At 46.3% G+C, this 27,000-nt stretch overlaps 1 protein-coding gene across 9 annotated transcripts in view; it reads right to left on the reverse strand.

Moving 5' to 3' along the window:
* The window catches only part of robo2 (roundabout, axon guidance receptor, homolog 2 (Drosophila)), a 637,222-nt gene that overhangs the window by 20,017 nt on the left and 590,205 nt on the right, over positions 1-27,000 (reverse strand). For 7 of the 9 annotated variants that reach the window (XM_041211369.1, XM_041211368.1, XM_041211367.1 and 4 more), the window contains 3 exons: positions 19,337-19,597; positions 15,347-15,555; positions 4,579-4,761 (listed from right to left, as the gene is read on the reverse strand). In XM_041211369.1, the coding sequence (XP_041067303.1) occupies positions 4,579-4,761; positions 15,347-15,555; positions 19,337-19,597 (653 nt within the window). The remainder of the gene's footprint in view (positions 1-4,578; positions 4,762-15,346; positions 15,556-19,336; positions 19,598-27,000) is intronic. The other 2 variants (XM_041211372.1, XM_041211371.1) reach the window with 1 other exon arrangement.

Raw genomic sequence — 27,000 nt, forward strand, 5'->3', positions numbered from 1 at the left:
TGTAGGAGTTCCTCAGGGTAGTGTCCTAGGGCACACCATCTTCAGCTGCTTCATCAATGACCTTCCTTCCATGATGAAGTCAGAAATGGGGAAGTTCGCTGATGATTGCACAATGTTTAACACCATTCGCAACTCCTCAGATACTGAAGCAGTCCGTGTCCATATGTAGTAAGATCTGGTCAATATTCAGGCTTGGGCTAATAAGCGGTAAGTGACATTTATACCACACAAGTGCCAGGCAATGACCATTTCCAGCAAGAGAGAGTCTAACCATCACCCCTTCACATTCTATGGTATTGCCTTCACTGAATCTGCCAGTATCAACATCCTGAGGGTTACCTTTGGCCAGAAACTGAACTCAAATAGCCAGATAAATACTGTGGCTACAAGCACAGGTCAGGGGAATTCTTCAGAGAGTAACTCACCTCCTGACTCACCAAAGCCTGTCCACCATCTACAAGGCACAAATCAGGAATGTGATGGAAAACTCTCCACTGCCTGCATAAGTGCATTTCCACAACACTCAAGAAGCTCAACATCATCCAGAACAAAGCAGACTGCTTGATCAGCATCCCATCCACCACAATAAACATTCACTCCCTCCACCACTGACACAAAGAGGCAGCAGTGTTTACCATCTACAATATGCACTGCAACAACTCACCAAGGCTTCTTAGACAGCACCTTCCAAACCCACAACCGCTACCATCTAGAAGGACAAGGGCAGCGGGTAGATGGGAACACCACCACCTGGAAGTTCCTCTCCAAGCCACTCAGCATCCTGACTTGGAAATATATCGCTGGTCCTTCACTGCCGCTGGATCGAAGACCTGGAACTCCCTTCCTAACAGCATTGTGGGTGTACCTACACCACAGGGACTGCAGCAGTTCAAGAAGGTGGCTCACCACCACCTTCTCAAGGGCAGTTAGGGATGAACAACAAATGCTGGCCCAGCCAGTGACCCCCACATCCCATGAATGAATAATAACAAAAAAGGTCAAAACCATGAGACTCAGAAACAACAAATGGCTCTTGCATTCTAAAATGGGAGCCTTTGACATCCAGAATGACTTATAGGAACTTTCAAAATCACCTCTCTAAAAACCAAAGTGCTCATATCGATGGAGACAATTCTGCTTGGCTCGACTACATCCAAGACAAAGATTTTTAATGACAGGCGATGTCAGTCAGAACAGTACACAGATTTCCTGTTATTAATTATGAACAATATTTACAGTCCTCATGTAGGGGTGATTATTAGAATATAAGACAGGAGTTAATACATTCAATGCACTGTAAATCAAAACCTAATGCGGTTATAAGAGTTGGGGCAAAATGTTTATTGAAGACTCCAATTACCAATGGGAATCAGATACACTCCCGGAGTCACCTTACTGAAGAAAGAGACTGAACAGAGAGAAAGAGGAAGGGAGAGGGATAGAACAGCAGGTCACTGGAGATTGGACCAAGACAAATGTGAAGAGACCAGTAAAGCAATCTGGAGAGCCCAACATCCAGGGTCATTAGTATGAGAGATAGTGAAAACAACAAACACACACCCAAATGGACATGATGCTTGAAGCAAAGTTCCAAACCAGCCAACAAGCAGGAAAAGGATCTCTGAAGTACATGGTAATTATAACGGTCACTAGTGGATCGATGACCTAAATGCTACTTTAATCTGAAATTCCAATTCCATCATGCTGAACTGAAATTCCTGTTGATTCCAATCGCATCATTTGAAATAATGGGTTTGCTATCCTCCGGTTGATTTGATCTAATAGTGTTGCCTCTTCGAAAAGGATCATTGGAAATTTCCTCTAACATGTACTGCGCTTGTTTCTAATGTTTTGCTTTCTCCCTTGAATTGATTCCCTTAAGTGGCCTTCATCTTGATCTGAAGTTGTTCAAGTAATCAAGGGGAAAACATTCCTCCCCATCACCAGGATCTTGAAGTATTTTCAGCCAGACTCAGAGAGTTTCGTAGTGGTCTATGAAAAGCTGCCTAGACTATTGGGAGCAGGCCCCTGTAATAATTTAAGAAACAGTTGGGGATGTTTAATGGTGGCTCCTTCTCAATGGATGGGTTAATTTCTGCTGGTTACACTGTAGGATTTATTAGTGATTATCTTCTATTTATGGCATCTAGTTCTGGTCTTCCCCATATGTTTATCCTATCAAATCTTTTCATAATTTTGAAGACCTCTATCGGGTCACTCCCAGTCTTCTCTTTCCAGAGAAAGGATCCCCCTACTAGTTCAGCCTATCCAACACCCCAACAGACTGCAGTCATTTAACTAACACAGTTGAAAAATGGGCATTTGGATGACTTACAGGTAGGGAGGGGCAGGGAGGGGAGGGGTGGACAGGAAGGCGAGGAGAAGGGGAAGGGAGGGTTGGGAGGGGAAAGGAGAGCAGGACAGGAGGGGAGGTGAATGGAGAGCAAGGGAGGGGAAGGGCAGGGAAGGGAGGAGTGGATGGGGAGGGAGAACAAGGGGAGAGAAGAGGGGAGTGAACTGGAAGCAGGTGAGGGCAGAGAGAGGGAGGGAAGGGGAGAGGACACAAGGGAGGGGGAAGGCAGTAAGGTGAGAGGAAGAGAGCTCAATGCCTTTGGCTAGACTCAAAAGCAGTATGAACGAAGGTGGAGGAACAGGAATGGCGAGAACTGCAGGAGGAATTCATAGGGCAACGATGAAGGGATGTTTTGTGGAGCAGCTGAAATGGTGGCAAAAAAAATGGTCAATTGTGGTTTTAACCAATTAAGATTGTCCCAGTGGGTGAACTGAGTTGTCCCATTCAGAAAGTCGTTTGCTTCCTATGAGCTGAAACAACTGTCTGAAAATACAGTGGGACCAGATTTAGTTGTAGCTTTCAAAGGAAATTGAAATTTTTTTATTTGTCCCTGGGGTGTGAGTATCACTGGCTACACCAGCATTTAATATCCAACCCCAACTGTCCTTGAGAAAGTGATGGTGAGCCACTGCAGTCCTGGTGGTGCTGACAGGGAGGGACAGGGAAAAAATCCTTGCAGTGGAAACTTTTGGAGGGTTATAGGGAAAGCGCAGGGAATGAGTGGGATTAATTGGATAACACTTTCAAAGAGCCAGCACAGGCACAATGGACCAAATAGCCTCCTTCTGTGCTGTCAGAGTCTATGAATCTATGAACAGAAATAAGCAAGGAGCTGCACTGTCCACACATGGAATCGCAGTCACTCTGCAATGCTACCTTGCACCTGACATCATCCACACTGCTGTGGGGAGTTGCCAAGCATAGGTGAGGGGCCTATGGCTGGGGAGGGGGTTACGGGTGGGATCATAGTGAGGAAGGGGAGTGCAGGAGACAGCAGAAAAATAACTGTTGTTCCCAAGCTTCCCAAAGCACCACTGGCAAGAGACCAGGCAGCCCTCCAACCCTCCGAGATATCTGTGCTTTTCCAATTCTTGGCCTGTTGCACATCTCCCGCTCCCTTGGCTCCACCACCGGCAGCCGTGCTTTCAGCTGCTTGGGCTCAAAGTTCTGGAATTCGCTTTCTGACTCGCTACATCTTTCTCCTCTTTAAGACACTCCTTAAAACCTTTGGACCAAACCTTTGGTCAGCTGTCTTAATATCTCTTTTTGTGGCTTGGTGACAATTTGTCTGCCTGTGAAGCACCTCGTGATCTTTTACAAGGTTACGGATGCTATATAAATGCAGGTTATTGTGTTGCTTGGGGGGGAAAAGAAAGCACTTACCATCCACAGTGATATAAAAACTGCAGGCACGAGTCCTTAATGAGTGATGTGCTGTCTGCTTTAGGGTTCTATCACTGATTTATGCTGGATTATTTCAATTCAATTTGGAGTAGGGCAGGAGGGGAGGGTAGTGAGGAGCTGCAACAATTAGTTCCGGCGTCTTAGGGATGAGAAGGAGTGGGAAAGGGCTGGGGGGGAGTGGGGTTGGGGGGGTGGGGGGGGGTGGGGGTAGAAATCCATCATGATTCCTGCTCCTGAGTGCTATCAGGTGAGCCATGATGGAAAGCGCAAGCGTGGTCAGTGCGGAGAATGATAAGCGGAGACAATCAGATGGGCTGTGATTCTCCTCAAGGTCAAATATCCCTTGGGCATTCGCTATTGGGGCTCGCCCAAAGAGCCGGAGCTACAGTAAGTCTCAGCAACCCCTGAGAGAGAGAAAGCGGTGGAGAGAGCATTAAAGATGCAAATCCAACCAGGCACAATGGCCTTGGGTGGGATCAAAGATAGGGATGTCCACGTGACACAGTAGGAAAACTACAGGGGAGTAAGGAGCAAAAGACCATGCAACTATTCTTTAGCGAATTGGCACCGGAGTTGACATAAGTTCACCAGAACACGAGATGAGATAGAGGTAAACAAAGCCCACTGCCAGCATCCCAAGCCATGCACGTTATAATCCATTCGAAACCAGAACCTTGCACATATCCCAGATTAGAATCTGAGACAGGAGAGAGAAAGAGAGAGAGAGAGAGAGAGAGAAAGAGAGACAGAGAGGCCAAGCCAAAGCCTCAGTGAAGCGTGCTAAGTCTTCTCTTGGCAAGGAAGCTGCTTTGGGTACAAACCTGTCCTCATTAAGCTGGTGCCCTCCATCTTGAAGCCAGCCCTGTCTGCCGCAGTGGCAAGAGCCTGGGCAAAGTCGCCATCAGTGAAGATGGAGTCGGAGGAGGAGCTAACAGCGCTAGATCGCCGGCTAGACATATTGCGCTCCTCCTCTGAGGCTGAACCCCATCCGTTAATCATTGAACCTGGAAACAAAGGCAGGTCAGGTTGATGAGACACTTCAAAGCAACATTTCACGCTGAAATAAAAAGCAGACAGGATTCTTGGCTTTATAAACAGCACAAAGGCCAGGAAGTTTTGCTAAACCTTTATAAAACACTTGCTCGGTCCCAGCTGGAGCTTTGTGCCCAATTCTGGACAGCTTAGGAAGGATGTCAAGGCCTTGGAGAGGGAGCAGAGGAGACTTATTTGAATGGGAACTGGGATGATGAACTTCAGTTAATGTGAAGAGGCTAGAGAAGTTGGAATTGTTCTCCTTGGAGAAGAGAAGGTTAAGGGGAGATTTAGTAGAGGTGTTCAAATCATGAAGGGTTTTCATAGATTAAATGAAGAGAAATTGTTTTTAGTGGCAGAAGGGTGGGTAATCTGAAAATACAGGTTTAAGGTGATTGGCACAAGAACCAGAGGTGAAACAAGACATATTTCAACACAGCGAGTTGCTGTGATCTGGAACACACTGTTTGAAAGGGCAGCGGAAGCAGATTGGATAAAATTTTCAAGGGGAAAATTTTACAGGGCTATTGGGGAAATAGCTAGAGGGAGTGAGGCTAACTGAGCAACTCTTTCCAGGAACAGCAAGTCAAATGTTCACCTCCTGAATCATTCTATGACTCCATTTAAAGACAAACTAAGACCCAGCCCTCCCCAGCCGGCCCCCATCCACCCAGCCCACCTCGGCTCAAAACTAAACAATCACTCTCGTCTTCTTCAGGTCTTCAAGGTATCCAAGAGCAACTCAAAAGACTTGAAGACAATCATGGAAATGAGATACTTGGCAACATGATCGAGATGGAGGGGTCAGCGCTGAGTGGGAGATTACATTTTTAATGCTCAAGGATTCCCTGAACAGCTTTAGATAACAGCTTCAATCCTTGACAGATCTTAGCAACTGAAAGGTTCCCGCGGTTGTGTGATTCTAGTTCTGTACTCTATCCATCACACAGGACCTGTTCCACTCCACTACACGAGGGACCTGTATAATTAATATCTCCTTTCAGATACAGAACAGGACAACAGCAAGGCCGAGGGATAGATTGTGACTTAACTGTCTGTTTCGCGGCTGAAGAAAATTCATTGAGAGTCTGAGTGCTTCCAACATGGGGCAAACGGCCATCGGCAATGTCCCATTTCCCCTTTAAGAAACGGAAGCTTTTGCTACCACATTTACATAGTTACTATTGCATCTCGCCATCCTGCTCAAAACCCACCCGAAATTCAAAGGGGGATCAGCCAGAGGTAAAAAAGAAACGAGAAAAGGCACGAGGAAGGAAGAAAGACAGAATGATAGAAAGAATAAAGGGAAAAAAAACACTTGCGTTTATATAGTTCTCCTCACGGCCTCAGAATATCTTTATAGTCAATGTTGCATCCTGGGAAAGGCAGCAGCCAATTTTCACAATGTAAACTCCCACAAGGATGAAATAAGATAAATGATCGGATGAAGTGCTCTTGCTATAGGGATACCTGAACTGCTTCAGATGGTGCTATGGGGAAATCTGCCTGAAGAGGCAAACAAGGGGCCTCAGTGCACCTCTCATATGGAAGATGGCACTTGGGGCAGTTCAGCACTCCCTCAGCACCAGCATTGGCAGTGTCGTCCTAGGCTATAAGCACCGCCTGTGGGATTGGGGGGGGGGGGGGGGGCGGTGCGGTGGGGGAGGTGGTATGGCAGTGGTGTGGGGGGTGGGGGGGGGGCTTTGTACGCTGAAATTTACTGGCAAGGAGGTGAATGTGCTGCCCCCAAAGAACGCGAGATTGGTTATGCTTTCAGCGACAATGAATGGGTTTGAAATCTGTCCGTCTCCCAGCTTCTGCAGACAGTACAGGGTAAAGGGAACTGCTTGCATGCTGTTGGCCTGTGGGACCTTGGTGTTCAGAAGGATTAAAGTCTGCCCTTAGATCATATGACAATGTGCCTTTTTTTAAATATATCTCTCTTTGCTCCATTCCTGCTGTCAGATCGCTCTGCTGCCCAACAGAGAGGAAAAAAACCATCAAAGTTCATGAACTCCAGACAGGAAAATAATACAGACGTGGTGGGGGGAAGGAGGGAGCGGTGTCCTGGCAGCACAGTGAACTAAAACCATGCAAGGAGTGTAATGGACATTGACAGGCAAGGGGACATTGGATTGTGCCGGCTGCAGAACACTTTACAATTGCTCATTTGCCCAACAGATCGTGGGGGTCTGAGGGGAGATGTGCGGAGAGGGAGGTTTGAAATGAGACAAATTAACGTAAGAAGATAAGAATTTGAGAGCATAAGTAGGAGCAGGAGTAGGCCATTCAGCCCATCAAGCCTGCTCCCCCTTGCAATAAGGTCATGGCTGATCAGGTTGTGGGCTCAGCTCCATTTTCCTGCCTGTCTCCTTAACTCCCTTGTCAATCAAGAAATCTGTCTTAACTCAGCCTTGAATATATTCAATGCCCCAGGCTCCACTGCTCTCTGGAGAGGAGAATTCCAAACACTAACAACCCTCTGAGAGAAGAAATTCCTCAATCTCCGACTTAAATGGGAGATCGCTTAATTTGAAAATGTGCCCCCTGGTTCTAGATTCCCACATGAGGGGAAAAGTGGGGAACATCGAGAGAGAAAGACAGAGAGAGAGAGAGAGAGAGAGAAATAATTGAGACAGGATCTGCTGGGGAGGTCATAAGTCAGGGGTTAAAGTTTGCGGGGGTTAAGATCCTACTTTGAAACGAAATGAGACAGTGTCTGGAAACAGCAAAGACAGCGAGTGAGCAAAACAAAAGAGCTGTGGTCCTTTTCATAAATCGAGCAGCATGTTAATACATATCTTTAAAATATATAACATTTTATATAAAATGGAGGGAGAAAGAAAATGACCTAATTGGACCAGAATGCAGGGCAGAAATAACAGTGAAACCTAAGCTCAGTGAAATAATCACTGCCTGCTATACAATGTCAAATAATAGGCAGCAGAACTGCTTTGGGGAATTTCATTTAAAACAAAAACCTAATATGACATTGGCTACATGACAGTCTGAAAAAATACATATCAAACTTCAAATAGATCAAGCAGTTACACACCAGGCCGTGACACAAATGCTGGTGTGCGATTGCTCTTTCAAACCGCATACTTCTTTCCCGGGTGATGAGCTTCTCCTGTTTCAAAGCCAACTCCTGGCATTTCAATTTACACAGTTGTGGATTCTGACGGGAGCAGATGTAGGATGGGGAAAGACATTTTCAATTCCGGGACCCAGAACTGGTGCTGGGTAGGGCCCGGTGACCTGGACCGTGTGAAGTGTGCACTCATTTTTACACAGTTTCAGGTACACTGGGCCAGATGTTGCTGTTAACGCCTCGTCTTAGTGAGGCTTGTTCATGCACGTTTAGGTTTTTAAGTTTTTTTTTAAAAACATGTTGCTGAAAGCATGAGCTAATACTGACGCAGCGAGGGAAAACCGGGAATCTGGGACCTGGGTGAACAGGACAAGTAAATCTCCTTAACCGATCAGACAGAAGGATAGCGAAATTAACGTCGCAAAGACTGGAAAGGAAATATAAATTAGAGTGGATGAATTCAGTGTTAAATCAGGTGCAGGAAGAGAAACAGAAGGAAAGTAAGATTGGATTGAAAGAGAGAAAAGAGACAAAAAAGGAAAAGTTAAAAATGTTAAATTTTTAATTCTCCAACAATGATTAACGCTTGAAGAAATGAGGCTCCATACTTATATTAGGCTTGATGGGCTGAATGGCCTACTACTGCTCCTACTTATGCTCTCAAATTCTTATCTTCTTACGTTAATTTGTCTCATTTCAAACCTCCCTCTCCGCACATCTCCCCTCAGACCCCCACGATCTGTTGGGCAAATGAGCCCAAAAGTGTTCTGCAGCCGGCACAATCCAATGTCCCTTGCCTGTCAATGTCCATTACACTCCTTGCATGGTTTTAGTTCACTGTGCTGCCAGGACACCGCTCCCTCCTTCCCCCCACCACGTCAGAGGCAGAGAGGCTGCTGGGCAGCAAGTACTCTCTATCTCTTTATGCCAAAGAATGTGAGGCTGCACAACGCACCATGCGCGTTAGTGATCGAGGAGGCGACCATGTTAATATTTAAGACTAGATTAGATAGGGGAATATTTGAACAGGTCGGGCTTATGGGATTAAGGCTGCCATGTTGAAGCAACAGGCCTAAATTCACGTTCAGTTCCAGTGTCAACCTCAGGATGTTTCAAAGCAACCCACAGCCACTGCAGTACCTTCTCAAGTTTAGTCGCTGTTGTAAGGTAGAGAAACACAACAACCAATTTGGACAAAGCAAGTTCCCATAAAGCAGCGATAACCCAGTTACTCTGTTTTCAGCGATGTTGGCTGAGGGATAAATATTGGCCCAGGAGACCCTGCTCATTTTCAAAATTGTGACCACAGGGTATTTAACATTCACCTGAGGAGGGCAGGCAGAGCCTTTGTTTAATGTCTCATCTGATTGTTGCTACTTTCAACAGTGCAGTGTTTCCTCCACACTACACTGGAAGTATCAACCTTGATTATTTGCTGAAGCCTCTGGAGTGATTCTTGAGCCCACGACCTCCTGATTCATGAGATGAATGCGCCCAGGCTGATACTCAGGGCTGATGGATTCTGGTCTGATCCTAACGTTCCTCAGCTCGGTTTTTCTTCTCTGTCCATTTCTATTTGTCACTGGTGTAACTGAATAGGAAATTCAGCCTGATCCATGAGGGGGAGTTTTCTTTTTTTACACGGTTATGATGACCTGGAATGCAGTGCCTGACAGGGTGGTGGATAACGTAATGGGAATTTTCAAAAGGCATTTGGATGTAAACTTGAACAGGTGAAATATGCGGGGCTATGGGGAAAGAGCAAAAGGTGCAGTGTTAATTGGATAGCTCTCTCAAAAAGCTGACAGAGACATGATGGGTCAAATGGCCTCCTTTTGTTCTCCAGGACTCTCAGAACTGAGGTGAGACAGGCCTGGAACTGATGATGGATGGAACTTTCAGCTCGTTCACTCAGTCACGTGAACTCGTCAAAAAGGAACATTCAAGAAGCTTATTGGGTCTTTAGCTGTTATCTCTAATCAAGGCTTTTTGCATGTACATTGAAATTAATTCCATTCACGACAGGAGGACTTTAACTAGGACATTAAACGTTTTCAGCAAACAGCACCTGAACAATAAAATGCCGGGATAAACGGTATCTCACTGAGGCTTGATTACATCTTTGATAGTAAAATTAATTTATGATCACTCATCTATTTTTTTCAGGCACCTATTCATGCTAAAAGTATCCTGATCCATGAATGTACATTCCCAGATCCATTAACCAACAGGGAGTGCGCACATCTACCATTACACCTCGGCTAATTGCCATATTAACATTTTTATGAGATAAAACGGGGCCCCTATGTCTTCCTTAACAAGCGTGTAATATTTGCAGAGATTTTTCAGTCTGTGAACATTGTGACACATTGTGACTCCAAAGAATTTGGACTGAGTATGTGTTCATAGGGGAGGATGACACTGCATGACTCTGAATGATGCCAGGCTTTAGGATAAATTGCCTGTCTGATCAGATAGTGTTCTTCAAAAACTTTGCCCTTAACTCATCCAGCTTCCCTTTGTTAGGGTTTAACAGCTCTTCAAAGCCAAGATTCATATCATCGAATTATTACTGATAGTTACTGGTCCATGGAGTTTAAAAATGCAGAATAAAACTCCCTCTATTTTGTCTCTTAAAATGCTGGCAATGCAGTTATAGCACAGAGTTAGATACAGATTAAAGCTCCCTCTACACTGTTCTCATCAAACACTCCCAGGACAGGTACAGCACAGGGTTAGATACAGATTAAAGCTCCCTCTACACTGTCCCCATCAAACACTCCCAGGACAGGTACAACACGGGGTTAGATACAGAGTAAATCTCCCTCTGCACTGTCCCCATCAAACACTCCCAGGACAGGTACAACACGGGGTTAGATACAGAGTAAATCTCCCTCTGCACTGTCCCCATCAAACACTCCCAGGACAGGTACAGGACGGAGTTAGATACAGAGTAAAGCTCCCTCTACACTGTCCCCATCAAACACTCCCAGGGCAGGTACAGCACGGGGTTAGATACAGAATGAAGCTCCCTCTACACCGTCCCCATTAAACACTCCCAGGACAGGTACAGCACGGGGTTAGATACAGAGTAAAGCTCCCTCTACACTGTCCCCATCAAACACTCCCAGGACAGGTACAGCACGGGGTTAGATACAGAGTAAAGCTCCCTCTACACTGTCCCCATCAAACACTCCCAGGACAGGTACAGCACGGGGTTAGATACAGAGCAAAGCTCTCTCTACACTGTCCCCATCAAACACTCCCAGGACAGGTACAGCACAGGGTTAGATACAGAGTAAAGCTCTCTCTACACTGTCCCCATCAAACACTCCCAGGACAGGTACAACACGGGGTTAGATACAGAGTAAATCTCCCTCTGCACTGTCCCCATCAAACACTCCCAGGACAGGTACAGCACGGGGTTAGATACAGAGTAAAGCTCTCTCTACACTGTCCCCATCAAACACTCCCAGGACAGGTACAGCACGGGGTTAGATACAGAGTAAAGCTCTCTCTACACTGTCCCCATCAAACACTCCCAGGACAGGTACAGCACAGGGTTAGATACAGAGTAAAGCTCTCTCTACACTGTCCCCATCAAACACTCCCAGGACAGGTACAGCACGGGGTTAGATACAGAGTAAAGCTCCCTCTACACTGTCCCCATCAAACACTCCCAGGACAGGTACAGCACGGGGTTAGATACAGAGCAAAGCTCTCTCTACACTGTCCCCATCAAACACTCCCAGGACAGGTACAGCACGGGGTTAGATACAGAGTAAAGCTCCCTCTACACTGTCCCCATCAAACACTCCCAGGACAGGTACAGCACGGGGTTAGATACAGAGTAAAGCTCCCTCTACACTGTCCCCATCAAACACTCCCAGGACAGGTACAGCACGGGGTTAGATACAGAGTAAAGCTCCCTCAAATGATAGAAGAGCAGACCTGCTAGTGCCTGAAATGAGAAATGCCTGATTGTTTGTTAAAAGATATTTCCTTTAGTTCTTCCTTTGCTGTTGGACCAACTGTGGAATTCCAGCCATCTCAAATTTTCTTTTGTCTGACGGTTACTCATTATTGTAGCAGGACTTTAGAAGGGTTAGGTTCCTGAACACTCCAGGCTGTCAGGACAGTGAGTGTGGACAGACCTGTCCGGGCTGCAATGGAGATCCATGCTGAAAAATTCAAGAGGGTACAAAATAGATACTTTTCTGGTCATGGGGTTAAGACTTGCAGGACTTAGGACCCATTGACCTTTAGATCTCCTCAAATTGACTCTTCCAGTCCTATTTAATCCTGTGTGCTAGGGCTACTGGTGATATATAGAACCTGCTTTGCAGTTACAGACAACCAAAAATCCCCAATTGAAAGTCACTGGACAGCAGGAGTTCCACTGAACTTGGGGAAGTCCCTAGAGGCTAATGACCTTTCGGACAGATTCTGCCCATTTTATACAGCAATGAATGAAAACCTGCCTCTCATATGGTTTCACGTTGAGTTATTTTGTTAACTTCTGGCAATGAGGGGTGCTGGGTGTTGAGACCCATAGATGCTAAATGGCTTGCATATAAATATCTTCAGCCAGATAAATGGAAGCCTTTGCCTTCTGGGTTTACGTTTATTAGGGAAGTTGGAAATGAGGAAGATGGTGGAGTGGTGAGCACTGCTTCAAAATACTGCCTGAAGACTACTCTTCAGGTGGCCTGAACAGTCAACATCTCTAGCAGACAGAGTTGATTTCAACGCCAATAGCGAAAGATCCTGACTAATCAGAGTAGCCCGAATCTGTCCCTCCCCCATCTTCATCAAAACAGTTTGAGAATTAAATTAAGAGGCTGTTGCTTCCAGACTCCCGGCCAACCTCCTGCCCTGCACCCTTCATAAATCTGAGTTCATCAAAAACTGCTATCCTTTACCTAACCTGCACCCAGTCCCATTCACCCAGGATGGTTTTGTTGTCTTCAGTTGCCTGGACTTCCAATCTGGCTTTGACTTCAAAATTCTCATCCTCCAGTTCATATCCTGCCTTGGTCCAGCTCCTCCCTATCTCGATAACCTGCTCCAGCCCCACCCCTTTTCTTCTCCCATGCTGAGTGGCGTTATGAGGCAGATAATGCACATCCTCATCTCTATTTCCATAGGTGGTTCTTCCTGGAACAGGTCACTCGCCTGAAGCCAGTGGCTATAGCTTGAGGAGCACCACTCCACATTGAGCATGGCCGACCAGCAAAACTCTCCTCTTCTTACAGTCTGGCATATCAGGATTTGCAGGTTGATATTCAAACTGTTTGGCCAGAGTCTGGGTCTTGAACAGTAGGGACAATGCTCACTGCACCATTAGACCTTCCCTAGCCCCACTATCCTCTGAAAACTGAGTTCCTTCATCTTCAACCTCTTGCGCATCCCAATTTCCATAGCTTTACCATTGGTTGCCTCGCCTTCAGTTGCCTGGACACTGCTAGGCCAGCATTCATTGCTCTTGTTCAGAGGGCATTTAAGAGTCAACCACATTGCTGTCTGGAGTCACATGTAGGCCAAACAGGTAAGGGTGGCAGTGGTAATCTGGTAGTTTTATGGACATCATTAGACTTTTAATTCCAGGGCCACCATGGTGGGATTTGAACCTGGGACCCCAGAGCATTACCCTGGGTCACTGGGTTACCAGTCCAGTGACAATATCACAACGCCACCGCCTCCCCTGGAATATCCCTCACCCAAAACCTCTTCACCTCTCTGCTTCTCTCTCCTCCTTTAAGACACTGTAAAATGCACCTCTTTAATCAAGCGTTTGGTCACCTGTGCTAATGTCTTCTTAACTAGTTCACTGACAACATCTTACTGATAACCCTCCTCTGAAGCGCCTTGAGCTGTTTCACTACATTAGAGGTGCCATATAAATTCAAGTTGTTGTTGTTGTGTGATGAGTCTTAATTTCAAGATGACAAGTGTGTGGCTGGGAGGGAGGGTGTGTAGGGCAGCAAAGCCAACCCTATCCTGCAAACAGCCAACAGCAGATGCAGTAGTTTTGTCGCAGTTACAAGTTAATTGCAGATTTTTGACCCAATTTTGAAGAATGATTTCCTGACACTTGGAAGAGTCAGTCTTTAGTTGCTATCACACTCTTGAGATTCCCTTCACGGTTTGTCACTGAGCGTTTTGAGCACAACCAATTTTCTCACAGCGAGATCACAAAAATTGAAATGAAATAAGTGGCAAGATAACCTGTTTTTGTGATGCTGATTGAGGGATAAACATTGGCCCATAACACTGGGGAAAACGCCCACCCACTCGTCTTCAAAATAGCGGCTGTGAGATCTTTCGTGTCCATCTGAAAGGGTGCGGAGGTTTCATTTTTCATCAGAAAGATGGCACCTCAGGCAGAGCAGCACTCCCTCAGTATTCCACTGAATTGTCAGCTTGGATTTTGTGCTCAGCTCTGTGAATCCACAACTTTCTGACTGAGAAACAGTACGCTATCCACTGAACCACAGCGGACACCTCCAGAGGGAAAGATAGGTTGAGAGATAAATCGACAGGTAGAAAGATAATAGCTAGGTAAGGAAAGATATAAACATGGAGAGATAGAAAGCGTGATATGAAGATGGAGGAACAGTGATGGACAGATAGGATTATAGGGCAGGATATTTTGGATGGTGGAGATTCACACCTCACCACTTGGAGCATGAATGCAAAACACATCTCTACTGATCACAGCAGCCGCACAGCCATTTAATGCTCCCTGGAGATGGGGTTTGCATCCAAGTCCTGCCTCAGAGAGCTGCCGGATAATCTGACTGGCCGGGATTGGGGCTACAAGCAGTCCCCAGAGCCTAGGTCCCAGGATCCAGGACCGGGGAGGGTCTCACAGCTGGGGGAGGTGGTATGAAGTGGAGAGGTGGGGAGAGGGGATGGGGATCACGATGGAGAGGCCACTGGGGGAGGTGGGGGGTGGGGAGGGGAAGGGAGCACCAGCTGGGGGCAGGCCTTTGGAGGGATCGGGGGCTTCCTGGTGTGGAAAGGGGGCCCTTAAGGGAGGGGCCACTACCCCCTCCCGGCATTTTCCTGCCGGTGGGCTGAGCAGAGTGACTTACCGGCACTTCCCAGCCCCTGAACTCCACCCGTCAGCCTCAAAATTGAGGCAGAGGGGAAACTGGCCTTAGTGGTCAATAACTGGCCACCTAAGGGCCTCAGGTGGGTCGAGAGTGGGGGCTGGGATGTGGGGGAGGATGGTGGGAAGGTCAGCCGGGGGTTTTATGGGTCAGCCCTCCACCCTTTGCTGGTGAACCACAGTGGACTGTAAAACCCTGCCCACAGAGATATAGAAAGAGAGTTAGAGACAAATGGATACACATCTCATTAGTTACCGAATCAAAAATCCAAATTTTCTGGATGCCCAGTCAATTTGTCAATGGGCTGAATCTTCACCCCACACCTTTCCTCAGGTTGGAAGACCTGCTTACCTGTCACTGAGCTATCTAGGTTGTCTAGGCTGGAACCTGGAGTGTGTGCTATTCCCCGCAGAGGTCTGGCCATCTCCAAAGCTTCCTCGTCTTCATCTTCCTCCTCCTCATCGGGTAAGTCCGTCTCTATATCTGAAATTAGTGTCCCGGAGATGTAGCCCAGGGGCAGAGCTGGGGCCTGAGGAGGGAGAGAGTTTCCCTGCATCTGCCTGCATGAAGAAACAGCACAGCAACATTTCAAGGAAGAGCAAAACTGACACTCTCTTAAACACGGTTTATGTTATTTCCTGGTTTTATTTTAATCCTTGAGGATATGGCCTCACTTTTGGAGTGGTCACTTGTAAGGGGTGGGACCACATAGTTAGATTTTGAAAAAAACGATCTGGACATTTCCAAACTGGACATCTAAAAGTCCTCCCTGTCTCTTGTCTCTTACCTCTGTGGACCAGAGTCATCTCCCACACTATTTAACCATCTAAGGGGAGGGTCAGAGAAGAATTTTCCACTTTCTTTCCACAATTGGCCTGTTTTTTTTTTGGTTCACCTGTCCAAGGAGTGGGGGTTGGAGTGTCTGTAACGTGATGCTTAAGATATTGTTGTTGTGTGGCACGGGATGGACGGACGCGAGGGTCTTTTCCTCTCGACATTATTTGTGCGTTTCATGCTGTGGAGGAATTCCATCAAAAGTTTTCAAAGTCTCAACCCTTGCCCGTCCAGCTGTGTATAGAGCTAAAAGTATTCCCTACAAGCAGGCCATGGCCTGCTATGAACTCACTGCACAACCGATTTCTCCAGCGTCCACTCCTCCAGGTGCAGGCTCCCGCTGGGTTGAGTGGGTGGGGGTGGTGAGCAGAGAGTGTTACCTCCCCCATATTCTCACACCCCCACCCTCTTTCACCCATCTATAGCCATCCTGCACAACTCACCCTGGACGGTGAGACCATGAATTATCTCAAGTGGAGGGACTGGACACCCCACCATAACTCCAATGACACGAGTCTGGCAGAACCTTTCGGAAGGCTGTAGAGGTGGTTCTGGGCTCCAGAGCTGCCAACCTTCCTGAACTCAACAGGAAATGGAGGTTCATTCCCAGGAAACTGGTGTGGGCAAAACATGGGAGAAAAATTATAGGTGGCGTTAAACAAAGTTATTTTATTATCATCTTCTTTGAAGGTTTTCATCTAATAGTGGTGAAAATTTTGGAGATGGGGGAAAGGCTGTTTCACTCATACTAAAGAATGTGGAAACAGTAACTGAGTGGTTATATCACCAGTCTAGTAACCCAGATACATGAATTCAAACACAATTCATCATTGCAGTGGGGTAATTTAAATTCAGCTATTTAAATAAACCTGGCATAAAATGTGAGTAATAGTGGGCATGAAACAACTGGATTATTACCCTGGTCTCTGTGTGACTTCAAACCTACAGCAAAGTGACTGACTTGTAAATGCCCTCAGAAATGACCTAGCAAACCCCTTGGCTGTCAAGGAGGTTGCTCACCCATCACCTTCTCAAGGGCATTTAGGGATGGGCAATGAATGTTGGTCTTGCCAACGACACCCGCATCTTGTGAGAGAATTAAAAAATGTATATATTATATATAATAGATAATAATGGATTCAAAGAATTTGTTTCCTTTCCAACTGATGGGAACCAGGAGGATGGGTCAACTCGTGGGGGCATTGAGAGGTCATGTGATGAAACTGGGAAAATCCTAGAGGAGTTGGCAACCCTTGTGCCAGCTTCCTCTTGGACATTCCAGTCAGCCTAGTAAGGGTTGGAACCTTCTCCCTCAGTCCCGTACTCAGCCAATGATATTGAGATGCAAGCCTAGGAGCGAAAGCCAGGAGCAAGAATTCCAGGGTTCCCCAGCTCAGTCAGGACCCTGCTGTTGGAATTTGCAGGGGCATCTGGCCTTGGCTAGGAAGTAGGTATCACTGAAAGGGGCGTCCAGACCAGGGGTTGGGGGGTCAGGGAGATCCTCTGGGGGAAAGGCAGGACTAACTGGGTGTCTCTTACAAAGACCCGACACTGGGAAGATGGGCTGAATGGCCTCTTTCTGTGCTTTGTGAAAATATTATAATTGCTTCCTCCTCTGTGAGGAGTAAGAGAACACAAAGTAGGTCATTAATGGGCAAGCAGTTTAAAAAGCCTCACTCTACAGACACAGACCACTGAGTAGCAACAACATTGGTTCTAGTTCAGGAGCAGTAATTTGGTTTTCAGGTAGACACTAATAAAATTTAATCTGTGAAAACTAGAGGTTACAGTGCACAAAAAAAAACTAATTGCAGGCAGCATCATGCTGGGTAATCAGAATTATCAACTTAATGGTCTGCATTAGTGAATTAAAATCTGCACAATTAGGATCTCAGCCTTAGATAGCCATGTTCTGCTGCACTCCCTGGGTTCTGGCAGTTAATTAAACATCACTGTTCAGTGCTAATCAGTTTAAGTTACTATATATTCTATTTTCAGAGAAGATCAAGGGAGTTTTCCCCAGTGACCTGAGCTTGAGCCATTATCTGCCCCTCAGCATAAACACTGACATGAACTAGTTGGGCTGAATGGCCTGTACGTGGGCTGTACCTTGTGTGTAGCTCTACAACTGAGCAAGCCAGCGACCGAGGTTCGGGTTTTCACCCCCGTGGCAGGTAGCAGGAATTTGGGAAAGTTCCAGGCTCCGCCTCCAGCTGGCTCGGGAATAAGTGGCCGCAAAAGCGGGATTTTCACTGGCGGGGGGAGGAGGGGCAGGCGCGAGCTGGAGTCGGGCAGGCTGACCCAGGAAAGAATTTGGAGGCTGCCACGGGGGTTGATGGGTGCGAAGGCGGGCTGTTTGAAAAGGGCCACCTAGGTGCTGTGGCACCTTGTCCCAGTTAAAATAAAAGCACAAAGCCCCTCCAGCCCTCATCCACCACCCCCCCCACCAAAAGCTCCCCATGCCCCATCCAAGGCACTGCATGCATCCCCCACCCACCCACTCCCTATGGCCCCTCATACCTCCCATGCCAAACTCTGTCCTTCCACCACTCCCATGGCCCCTCATGCCAAGCTATGTCCATGTCCATGTCCATTGACCCACTATACACTGTCTAGAGCCAATAAACCCTGTTGTGACAATAGGACATGTAAAAAAAAAAGCTTTAAAACAAGTAAATGATTCATAAATTTCTCCTATGTTGAAAAAAAATCATTTCACTACAAGCTAGTAAAAGTGTCAATCGTCCAGACCCTTTAAGCCATCAACAACAAAAACCACAAATCCTTTAAACCACTTAACTTGTGTAAACAAACATTGTAAAAGTAACAACAGATCAGAGAGCCTGAGCTGCCAATCAACCAGTGGTTTCCCTTGGGCTCAGGGGTTTTGGTACTCCAATAGGATCTTAGCCAAGCCTCATTATGTATTCTATCTAATTCATGCTAGTTCTCTGTCGAGCAAACCAATCAGTTCTGTTCCCCACTCAATCCCCATAGCCCTGCAAGCTTATTTCCAAGTGCCCATCCAATTTTCTTTTTGAAATCATTGAGAACAACCCCAACCTAACCTTGTAGCTAAAATCCCCTATCCTTGGAACCATTCTGGTAAAACTTATCTGCGCCCACTCAAGGACATTCACATCTTTCCGAAAGGGTGGGTGACCAGAACTGGATATACTAGTCACGTTCAGAATAACTTTCCTGCTTTTGTAACCCAACGCCTCTATTTATGAAGTCGAAGATCCCTTATGCTTTGCTAACCACTCTCTCAATATGTCCTGCCGCTTTCAAAGATCCATACACTGAACCCGAGGTCCCTCTGTCCCTGCACACTCTTTAGAACTCTTCAAGTCTGCAATAGCCTCTCTCTATCCCTTCTGCCAAAATGCATCACCTCACATTTCTCTTAGTAAATTCCATCCGCCGCTTGCTGCCTATTCTGCTGGGTTTTAGGGAACAGGCGATGCCTGCTCAGTGGATGTTCTCTTCGGAACATTGCAGACCTACCATGCTTGTCTTGATATGTCAAAGTGGTAGGCCCTGCTTATCTCATCCAAGTGGGCCTGGAGCATGGGCTGCATCTCTTCACGAGGAGAGGGGGTGAGGGTGGCAGTGGACTGCTGGCCGAAGGAGATGGCGGGCGAGGAGGCCACTCCACGGACTGGGGGCGTTGGCACGCGATCGTCTTCTTCCTCCAGCTCGTCCTCCATGCCCTGGTGCAGGTAGCTTTTCACGGGCGGTGGTGGGCACCAGCCATCGCTGTCATAGCTAGGATCAGCGTGGAAGCAGGAAGGGGGAAGTGGGTGGAAAAAGAGGACAAGCATTACCAAAGATGCCAACCACAACAACTTACATTTATTTAGCATCCTTAATGTGGTATAAACTCCCCAAGGTACTTCACACGAGTTTTGGCAAACAAAATTTTGACACCGATCCTGCTAAGCAGGTAAACATTAACAAGGGTGGTCGGAAGTTTGATCCAAGGGGTAGGTTTTAAGAAATGTCCCGAAGGCTTTATTAATCTGTGTCACCGTTTTTACTGATTTGGATATCTGTGCTCCCACATTCTTTTGTACCTCTGCCTTATTTAGACTCTGACTTTCCAAGGAGGACATAGGTTTCTATTCTTCCGACCCAAGTTTAACACTTCACACTTGTCGGCATTGAAATCAATTTGCCAATTTTTTGCCCATTCTGCAAGTGTCATAACGTTCCCCCAGCATTTTCAGTTCCTATTTCAGCTACTTAGCATCCGCAGTATCTTGCTTGTGATTAAACACTTCAGCCCTAGTCTTGTTTAATATTCTCCAGTTAAGTAATTAAAATTTACAAGCTGCAAGAATCCTAATTTACTAAACTGTGTGTGAAACGGAGATGATGGTATTGCAGGATGGATTATAATTGCAGCATTACCGGAATGAATCAAGGCATAACCCCACCTCGCACATCCCAAATATTAAATAGCCTTTTGTCAGTGACCCCCTCTACTCATTGCTGCCAAGGTTAAACACAAATACACTTTGGATAATTGATTCATTGGAAATGAGAATCAACAGATTCTGAGTTTTTTTTATTCAATTATCAAGTGATCTTTTCGCATTGCGCAGCAATGGAGCAGTCGAGACCTTCAAGCCATGATCTTTCACACGCTTACTGCAGTGACTTCCTTTAATCAGAAAGCATGTCATAAAATCTTACAGCACTGAAGGAGGCCGTTTGGCCCACTGTGTCTGTGTCAGTCCTTTGCAGGATCTATCCAATTAGTCCCACATGTAATAGCCCAGATGGAGTCATACATATGACCATACAAACATACGAATTAGGAGCAGGAGTAGGCCACTCAGCCCCTCGAGCCTGCTCCACCATTCAATACAATGATGGACGATCTGGTTGTAGCCTCAACCCCACATTCCTGCCTACCCCCGATAACCTTTCACCCCATTGTTAATCAAGAATCTATCCAGCTCTGCCTTAAAAAAAATTCAAAGACTCTGCTTCCACCGTCTTTTGAGGAAGAGAGTTCCAAAGACTCTCAACCCTCTGAGAGGAAACATTTCTCCTCATCTCTGGCTTAAATGAGTGACCCCTTATTTTTAAAGAGTGACCCCTAGTTCTAGATTCTCCCACAAGGGGGAAACATCCTCTCCACATCCTGTCAAGACCCCTCAGGATCTTAAAGGGAGCAACGTGAGTTCTGTCCAGCCGTAACATAACTTCCTTCTCTTTGCAATTCAACCCCTTGAGATAAAGGCCAACATTCCATTCACCTTCTAAATGATTACTTTTCTTCCTGTGTACCTGTTGCTCGTGGTTTTGGAATATGGGTCCTAATTTCAAAGCCCTACCTCACTTCTTGTGAGGCAGCCTGAGAGCTTTCGTAGGGGTCACAGAATGATAGAAATTTACAGCACAACACGAGGCCATTCAGCCCATCATGTCTGGGCCGGCTGAAAAAAGGTGTGATCCAGCCTAGCCTCAATTTCTAGCTCGTGAGTCATAGCCCTGTAGGCTAGGGCACTTCAAGTGTATGTGCTAGTCCTTTTTAAGGGTTTCTGCCTCTACCACACTTGCAGGCAGTGACTTGCTGAAATCTGCTGCCCTTACCTGGTCTGGCCTACACGTGACTTCAGACCCACAGCAATGTGGTCGACTCTTAAATGCCCTCTGAAATGGTCGAGCAAGCCACTCAGTTCTCAAGGGCAATTAGGGATGGGCAATAAGTGCTGGCCCAAGAACGTATAAAAAAAATTCAGAAAGGTGCAGAACGGGAAATGAAAAGAGACAAAGGAAGATTGGATGAAAGGAGAGAGAAAGAAGAAAGAGAAAAGATACGTAAAAGTAAAACATATAGGATTTAAAATATTTCACATCTTTTAATAAACAATCCATGAGTTGCAGGAATCTCCTCGTTAAAAGGGTCCTCGCCCTGTTAAATACCAGCCCTAACTTTCTTCAAGCAACTTCGTTCATGTAAACAGTGCAACTGGAGAAATTTTTATGATAATGACAGGGAGGCAGAGGAGGAGCTGCTGTTTTCATGAAGCTAATGGGGGAGCAGTGCAAGCTGCCCAGCAACTTGTGACGACTTGTACGCACACCATCCTTCTCCCTCACCAGAAATGGCTGCATTAATTTACACACTAATAACTCTGCATGCCGTTAAACTCACTGATATTCTCCCAGTCAATTCCAGTCTCTCATATTCCCCAAATACTGTCCATAAATAGTCCTCACCTTTCAGAGTGTAAAAACAGGAAGGAGAGAGAGAGAGAGAGCAAATGCAGGTGGTAGTCATTTATCCTGGGCTCCTGCCCACAGAATTGTGAAATGCATTTTTATTAATTTTCCAGGGGCATTTGGTTTCCCTGTGTAATCCAACGAAAGGATTTCACTCACATCAGTGAGAAATAAAGAGGTCTCCAATTTACTTAATTGCAAAAAGGAAGAATCTGCTTAATTGCCTGGAGTCATTAACTTACTTGTAACTTTTTTTTGAGGGGAGAAAAGAGGTGGGATGATGAATTAATTACTCTCGGCTGTACACTACTCAGTGTGGTCAGCTTTAGAAGGAGTCAACGATGTGGAAATTGGAAAGGATGAACAGGTTGAAGATTTGAGATGGGAATAGTGGCCAGTCCAAGCAGCACTCTCTGCCAATCCCACTAACTGCATTAGCCCCCTTAATAACTGGAGTTGCCAGGGCAACTGATATAATTTTGCATGGTTACATAAAGAACACATTATGCTGCAGGGACTTGAAGCAACGCACACAAAGCTGCTGGTAGGGCTGATTACACCAATTTGCTTATAAACTTGGCCCACAGACTTTGTGAAATTTAACAGCTCCAGCACAAGATCATAGCTTCATTGTCCCTTTGGTCTGGGAGTTACTTGGGTCAGACTGATAGCATCTAAGAGAGTCACTGGCACTCTACAAACCTCAGATTAGAATGGGGGGCCATTTCTATGCTCAAATGCCAAAACTCTCTGTTAACTCTGTAATGATTTGTGAAGTCCGCATTATTCATTCTCAGGTGGTCAGCTTATAGCACAGGGTTAGATACAGAGTAAAGCTCCCTCTACACTGTCCCCATCAAACACTCCCAGGACAGGTACAGCACGGGGATAGATACAGAGTAAAACTCGCTCTACACTGTCCCCATCAAACACTCCCAGGACAGGTACAGCACGGGGTTAGATACAGAGTAAAGCTCCCTCTACACTGTCCCCATCAAACACTCCCAGGGCAGGTACAGCACGGGGATAGATACAGAGTAAAACTCCCTCTACACTGTCCCCATCAAACACTCCCAGGACAGGTACAGCACGGGGTTAGATACAGAGTAAAGCTCCCTCAACACTGTCCGCATCAAACACTCCCAGGACAGGTACAGCACGGGGTTAGATACAGAGTAAATCTCCCTCTACACTGTCCCCATCAAACACTCCCAGGACAGGTACAGCACGGGGTTTGATATAGAGTAAAGCTCCCTCTACACTGTCCCCATCAAACACTCCCAGGACAAGTACAGCACGGGATTAGATACAGAGTAAAGCTCCCTCTACACTGTCCCCATCAAACACTCCCAGGACAGGTACAGCTCGGGGTTAGATACAGAGTAAAGCTCCCTCTACACTGTCCCCATCAATCTCGCGCAGGACAGGTACAGCACGGGGTTAGATACAGAGTAAAGCTCCCTCTACACTGTCCCCATCAAACACTCCCAGGACAGGTACAGCACGGGGTTAGATACAGAGTAAAGCTCCCTCTACACTGTCCCCATCAAACACGCGCAGGACAGGTACAGCACGGGGTTAGATACAGAGTAAAGTTCCCTCTACACTGTCCCCATCAAACACTCCCAGGACAGGTACAGCACGGGGTTAGATACAGAGTAAAACTCCCTCTACACTGTCCCCATCAAACACTCCCAGGACAGGTACAGCACGGGGTTAGATACAGAGTAAAGCTCCCTCTACACTGTCCCCATCAAACACTCCCAGGACAGGTACAGCACGGGGTTAGATACAGAGTAAAGCTCCCTCTACACTGTCCCCATCAAATACTCCCAGGACAGGTACAGCACGGGGTTAGATACAGAGCAAAGCTCTCTCTACACTGTCCCCATCAAACACTCCCAGGGCAGGTACAGCACGGGGTTAGATACAGAGTAAAGCGCCCTCCACACCGTCCCCATCAAACACTCCCAGGACAGGTACAGCACGGGGTTAGATACAGAGTAAAGCTCCCTCTACACTGTCCCCATCAAACACTCCCAGGACAGGTACAGCTCGGGGTTAGATACAGAGCAAAGCTCTCTCTACACTGTCCCCATCAAACACTCCCAGGGCAGGTACAGCACGGGGTTAGATACAGAGTAAAGCGCCCTCCACACCGTCCCCATCAAACACTCCCAGGACAGGTACAGCACGGGGTTAGATACAGAGTAAAGCTCCCTCTACACTGTCCCCATCAAACACTCCCAGGGCAGGTACAGCACGGGGTTAGATACAGAGTAAAGCTCCCTCTACACTGTCCCCATCAAACACTCCCAGGACAGGTACAGCACGGGGTTAGATACAGAGTAAAGCTCCCTCCACATTGTCCCCATCAAACACTCCCAGCACAGGTACAGCATGGGGCTGGATAGAGGCCTGGATTTTCCCGGACTAATGGAGACTCCAGAGCTTAACTATAATAACGCTGGGACTCAGGATCCAGATGTCCAGCTCCCCACTTCTGGCAGATCCTATGTTCCAGGGCGGGGGTGGGGGTGGGTGTGGGGGTGCTGTGTGTGGGGAGGAAGGTTTCGGGATGCGATTCACGGGTGGGAAGCCAGAGGCCAGAGCCCAGCAGGGTCATTAGAGTTCAAACAGACCCCATTTCCGCTAGGTGAGCTCTGTTTCCGCAGTGTTTACGATTTTTAAGTGTAGTCATAAAAAATGCATTAAAAAGATAAGATCTGTGGAACTCTCAAGCTATCACATTATTTAAGTCCCCTGCTCTGTAATTTTTGAAAAAAAAAACTGCCTGCTGTGTCTCCAAATTGAAAAATAATCAGTGCTTGCAATTTCAATGGCTCTTTTAAAATGTTATGCATTCATAGGAAGTGAGCGTTGCTGGCTAGGCCAGCATTTATTGCCCATCCCTAATTGCCCTTGCCCAGAGGGGCATTTAAGAGTCAACCACGTTGCTGTAGATTTGGAGTCACATGTAGGCCAGGTCCAGATAAGAATGGTAGATTTCCCTCCTCAAAGGGCATCAGTGAACCAGATGGAATTTTACAACAATCAGCAATTGGTCATCAGCAGACTTTTAATTCCAGATTTTTATTGAATTCAAATCTCACCATCTGCCCTGGTGGGATTCAAACTCCAGTCCCCAGAGCATTATCCTGAGTCTCTAGAATACTAGTCCAAGGACAATACCACTATTCCACGACCTCATTATAGCATTATTACTGCTTGATTGCTTCCACAACCTATCGTTATCTCAGTGGGGGGGCTTGTAAATTGACAGTTTGATTGACAGCTCCAAGAGGAGCTAATCTCCATTAAAAGATTAGCTGTCTTTGATGTTGGGCTATGAATATAAATGTTTGCTTCTATAAAAGTGTTTAAGTACTTCAAGGGATTTAAATGTATTGAATGGGTAGTACAGAACTTGAGTATTGTTGAAAAAGAGACATATATCTAAGCTTTTCCTCTTGCACTCATCAGGACACTCGCAAGAACACCAATATAAGGGGGGAAACAACAATTTATATTGTATGTGAAGAGGGTGCTGATTGGCAATGACACTTGCCAACCATGGAGAATGCACCACTGATGGTGACTGACAGTTAACTGCCAAGCATCATTTGAAATTAAACAGGCAGTCTGCCCCTGATTGGTCAAGGCATTGCCGTGAAGAGTGAGTCAGCAAATGGCTGTCACTTGCGTGCACTGGAAACTACACATATTAATACACAGGGCCCTGTTCTTTGCAGACAGAAAGAACATGTACATACACTGCACCTGTTTCAGCTAAACAAAATGCCTGGTTTAAACTTCAAACAATGCTCAGCAGTTAACTGTCAGTCACCATCAGTGGTGCATTCTCCATGGCAATGCCACTTGCCAACCAATTAGCACTCTCTTCACATACAGTATAAATTGTTGTTTTCCCCCTTATATTGGTATCCCTGTGAGTGTCCTGATGAGTGCAAGATGAAAAGCTTAGACACGTCTCTCTTTTCGGCTGTATTGAATGGGCTTTTATCAAAGAGAGTTCTTTTTTTATATAGCGAAGGCTGTAATAGATCCTTGGGCCTGGATTTTGGCTAAGTCTGGGGACCTCTCTGTCATTGTGAAAATGGCGTAAGAGGATGAAAATCGGAAGCCCTTCCCTTGAACACGGCACCTACCCTTTTTGTGGGGGCAGGGTTGGGATTTGCAAATGGATGCTTTGCGGAGGCAGCTTCCCATATACATCAGCAGCTGCCTCCAGTCATGTCTAATTTTCATGATCTAGATGTGTGAAACACAAAACCTGCAGGTTGAGCCTGGTAGGAGCAGACCTGAACTTTGTGGCTTTTGAAGGGATGCGAAACGCTTTTGGAGAGGTAGGGTACCTCTTTGGATGTGGTCCTGGGATATCTTTCGAGGAGGTCAGGTGCCCCATGGGCGAGGTGAGGTGCCCTTGGGATTGTAAATTAGCAACGAATGTGCACAAAAAGTGCAGAATCGCATTTACTGTCCAGCTCCTTGGAACTGTCAAAGGTGTCAAAATGAAATGTCAAAGGCAGCTGTCAATCTGTCAAATCATTGAAAACCCCTGCTGTTTAAATCTTTGAAAAAGATGTCTGGAGCGTTAAAAAAAAAATGCTTGCTATTTCATTCTGTCTGTTAGCATAAGAATCACGGTTACCATTACTGGATTAGCACTGCACGATTGCGCAACCTTCCATTATCACAGTATAGTGCCTTCCATTTCACAGTTTGATTGACAGCTCCAAGTGGATAGACTATTTGAGGTAGCGTTTTGAATTCCACTGTTCGTTTTTATAGGGGAATAAGCACTTGAATGAAATGTTTGTTTTTATAAGGATGTAGTTGAAGGAATGTTAATGTAATGAATGGGTTTGTTGAATGAGAGTTTTTTTAAAAATAAAGTCTGCAGTAGAACTAAG

Source organism: Carcharodon carcharias, chromosome 18 (genome assembly GCF_017639515.1).
Source record: "Carcharodon carcharias isolate sCarCar2 chromosome 18, sCarCar2.pri, whole genome shotgun sequence".
NCBI classification, from domain to species: Eukaryota; Metazoa; Chordata; class Chondrichthyes; order Lamniformes; family Lamnidae; genus Carcharodon; species Carcharodon carcharias.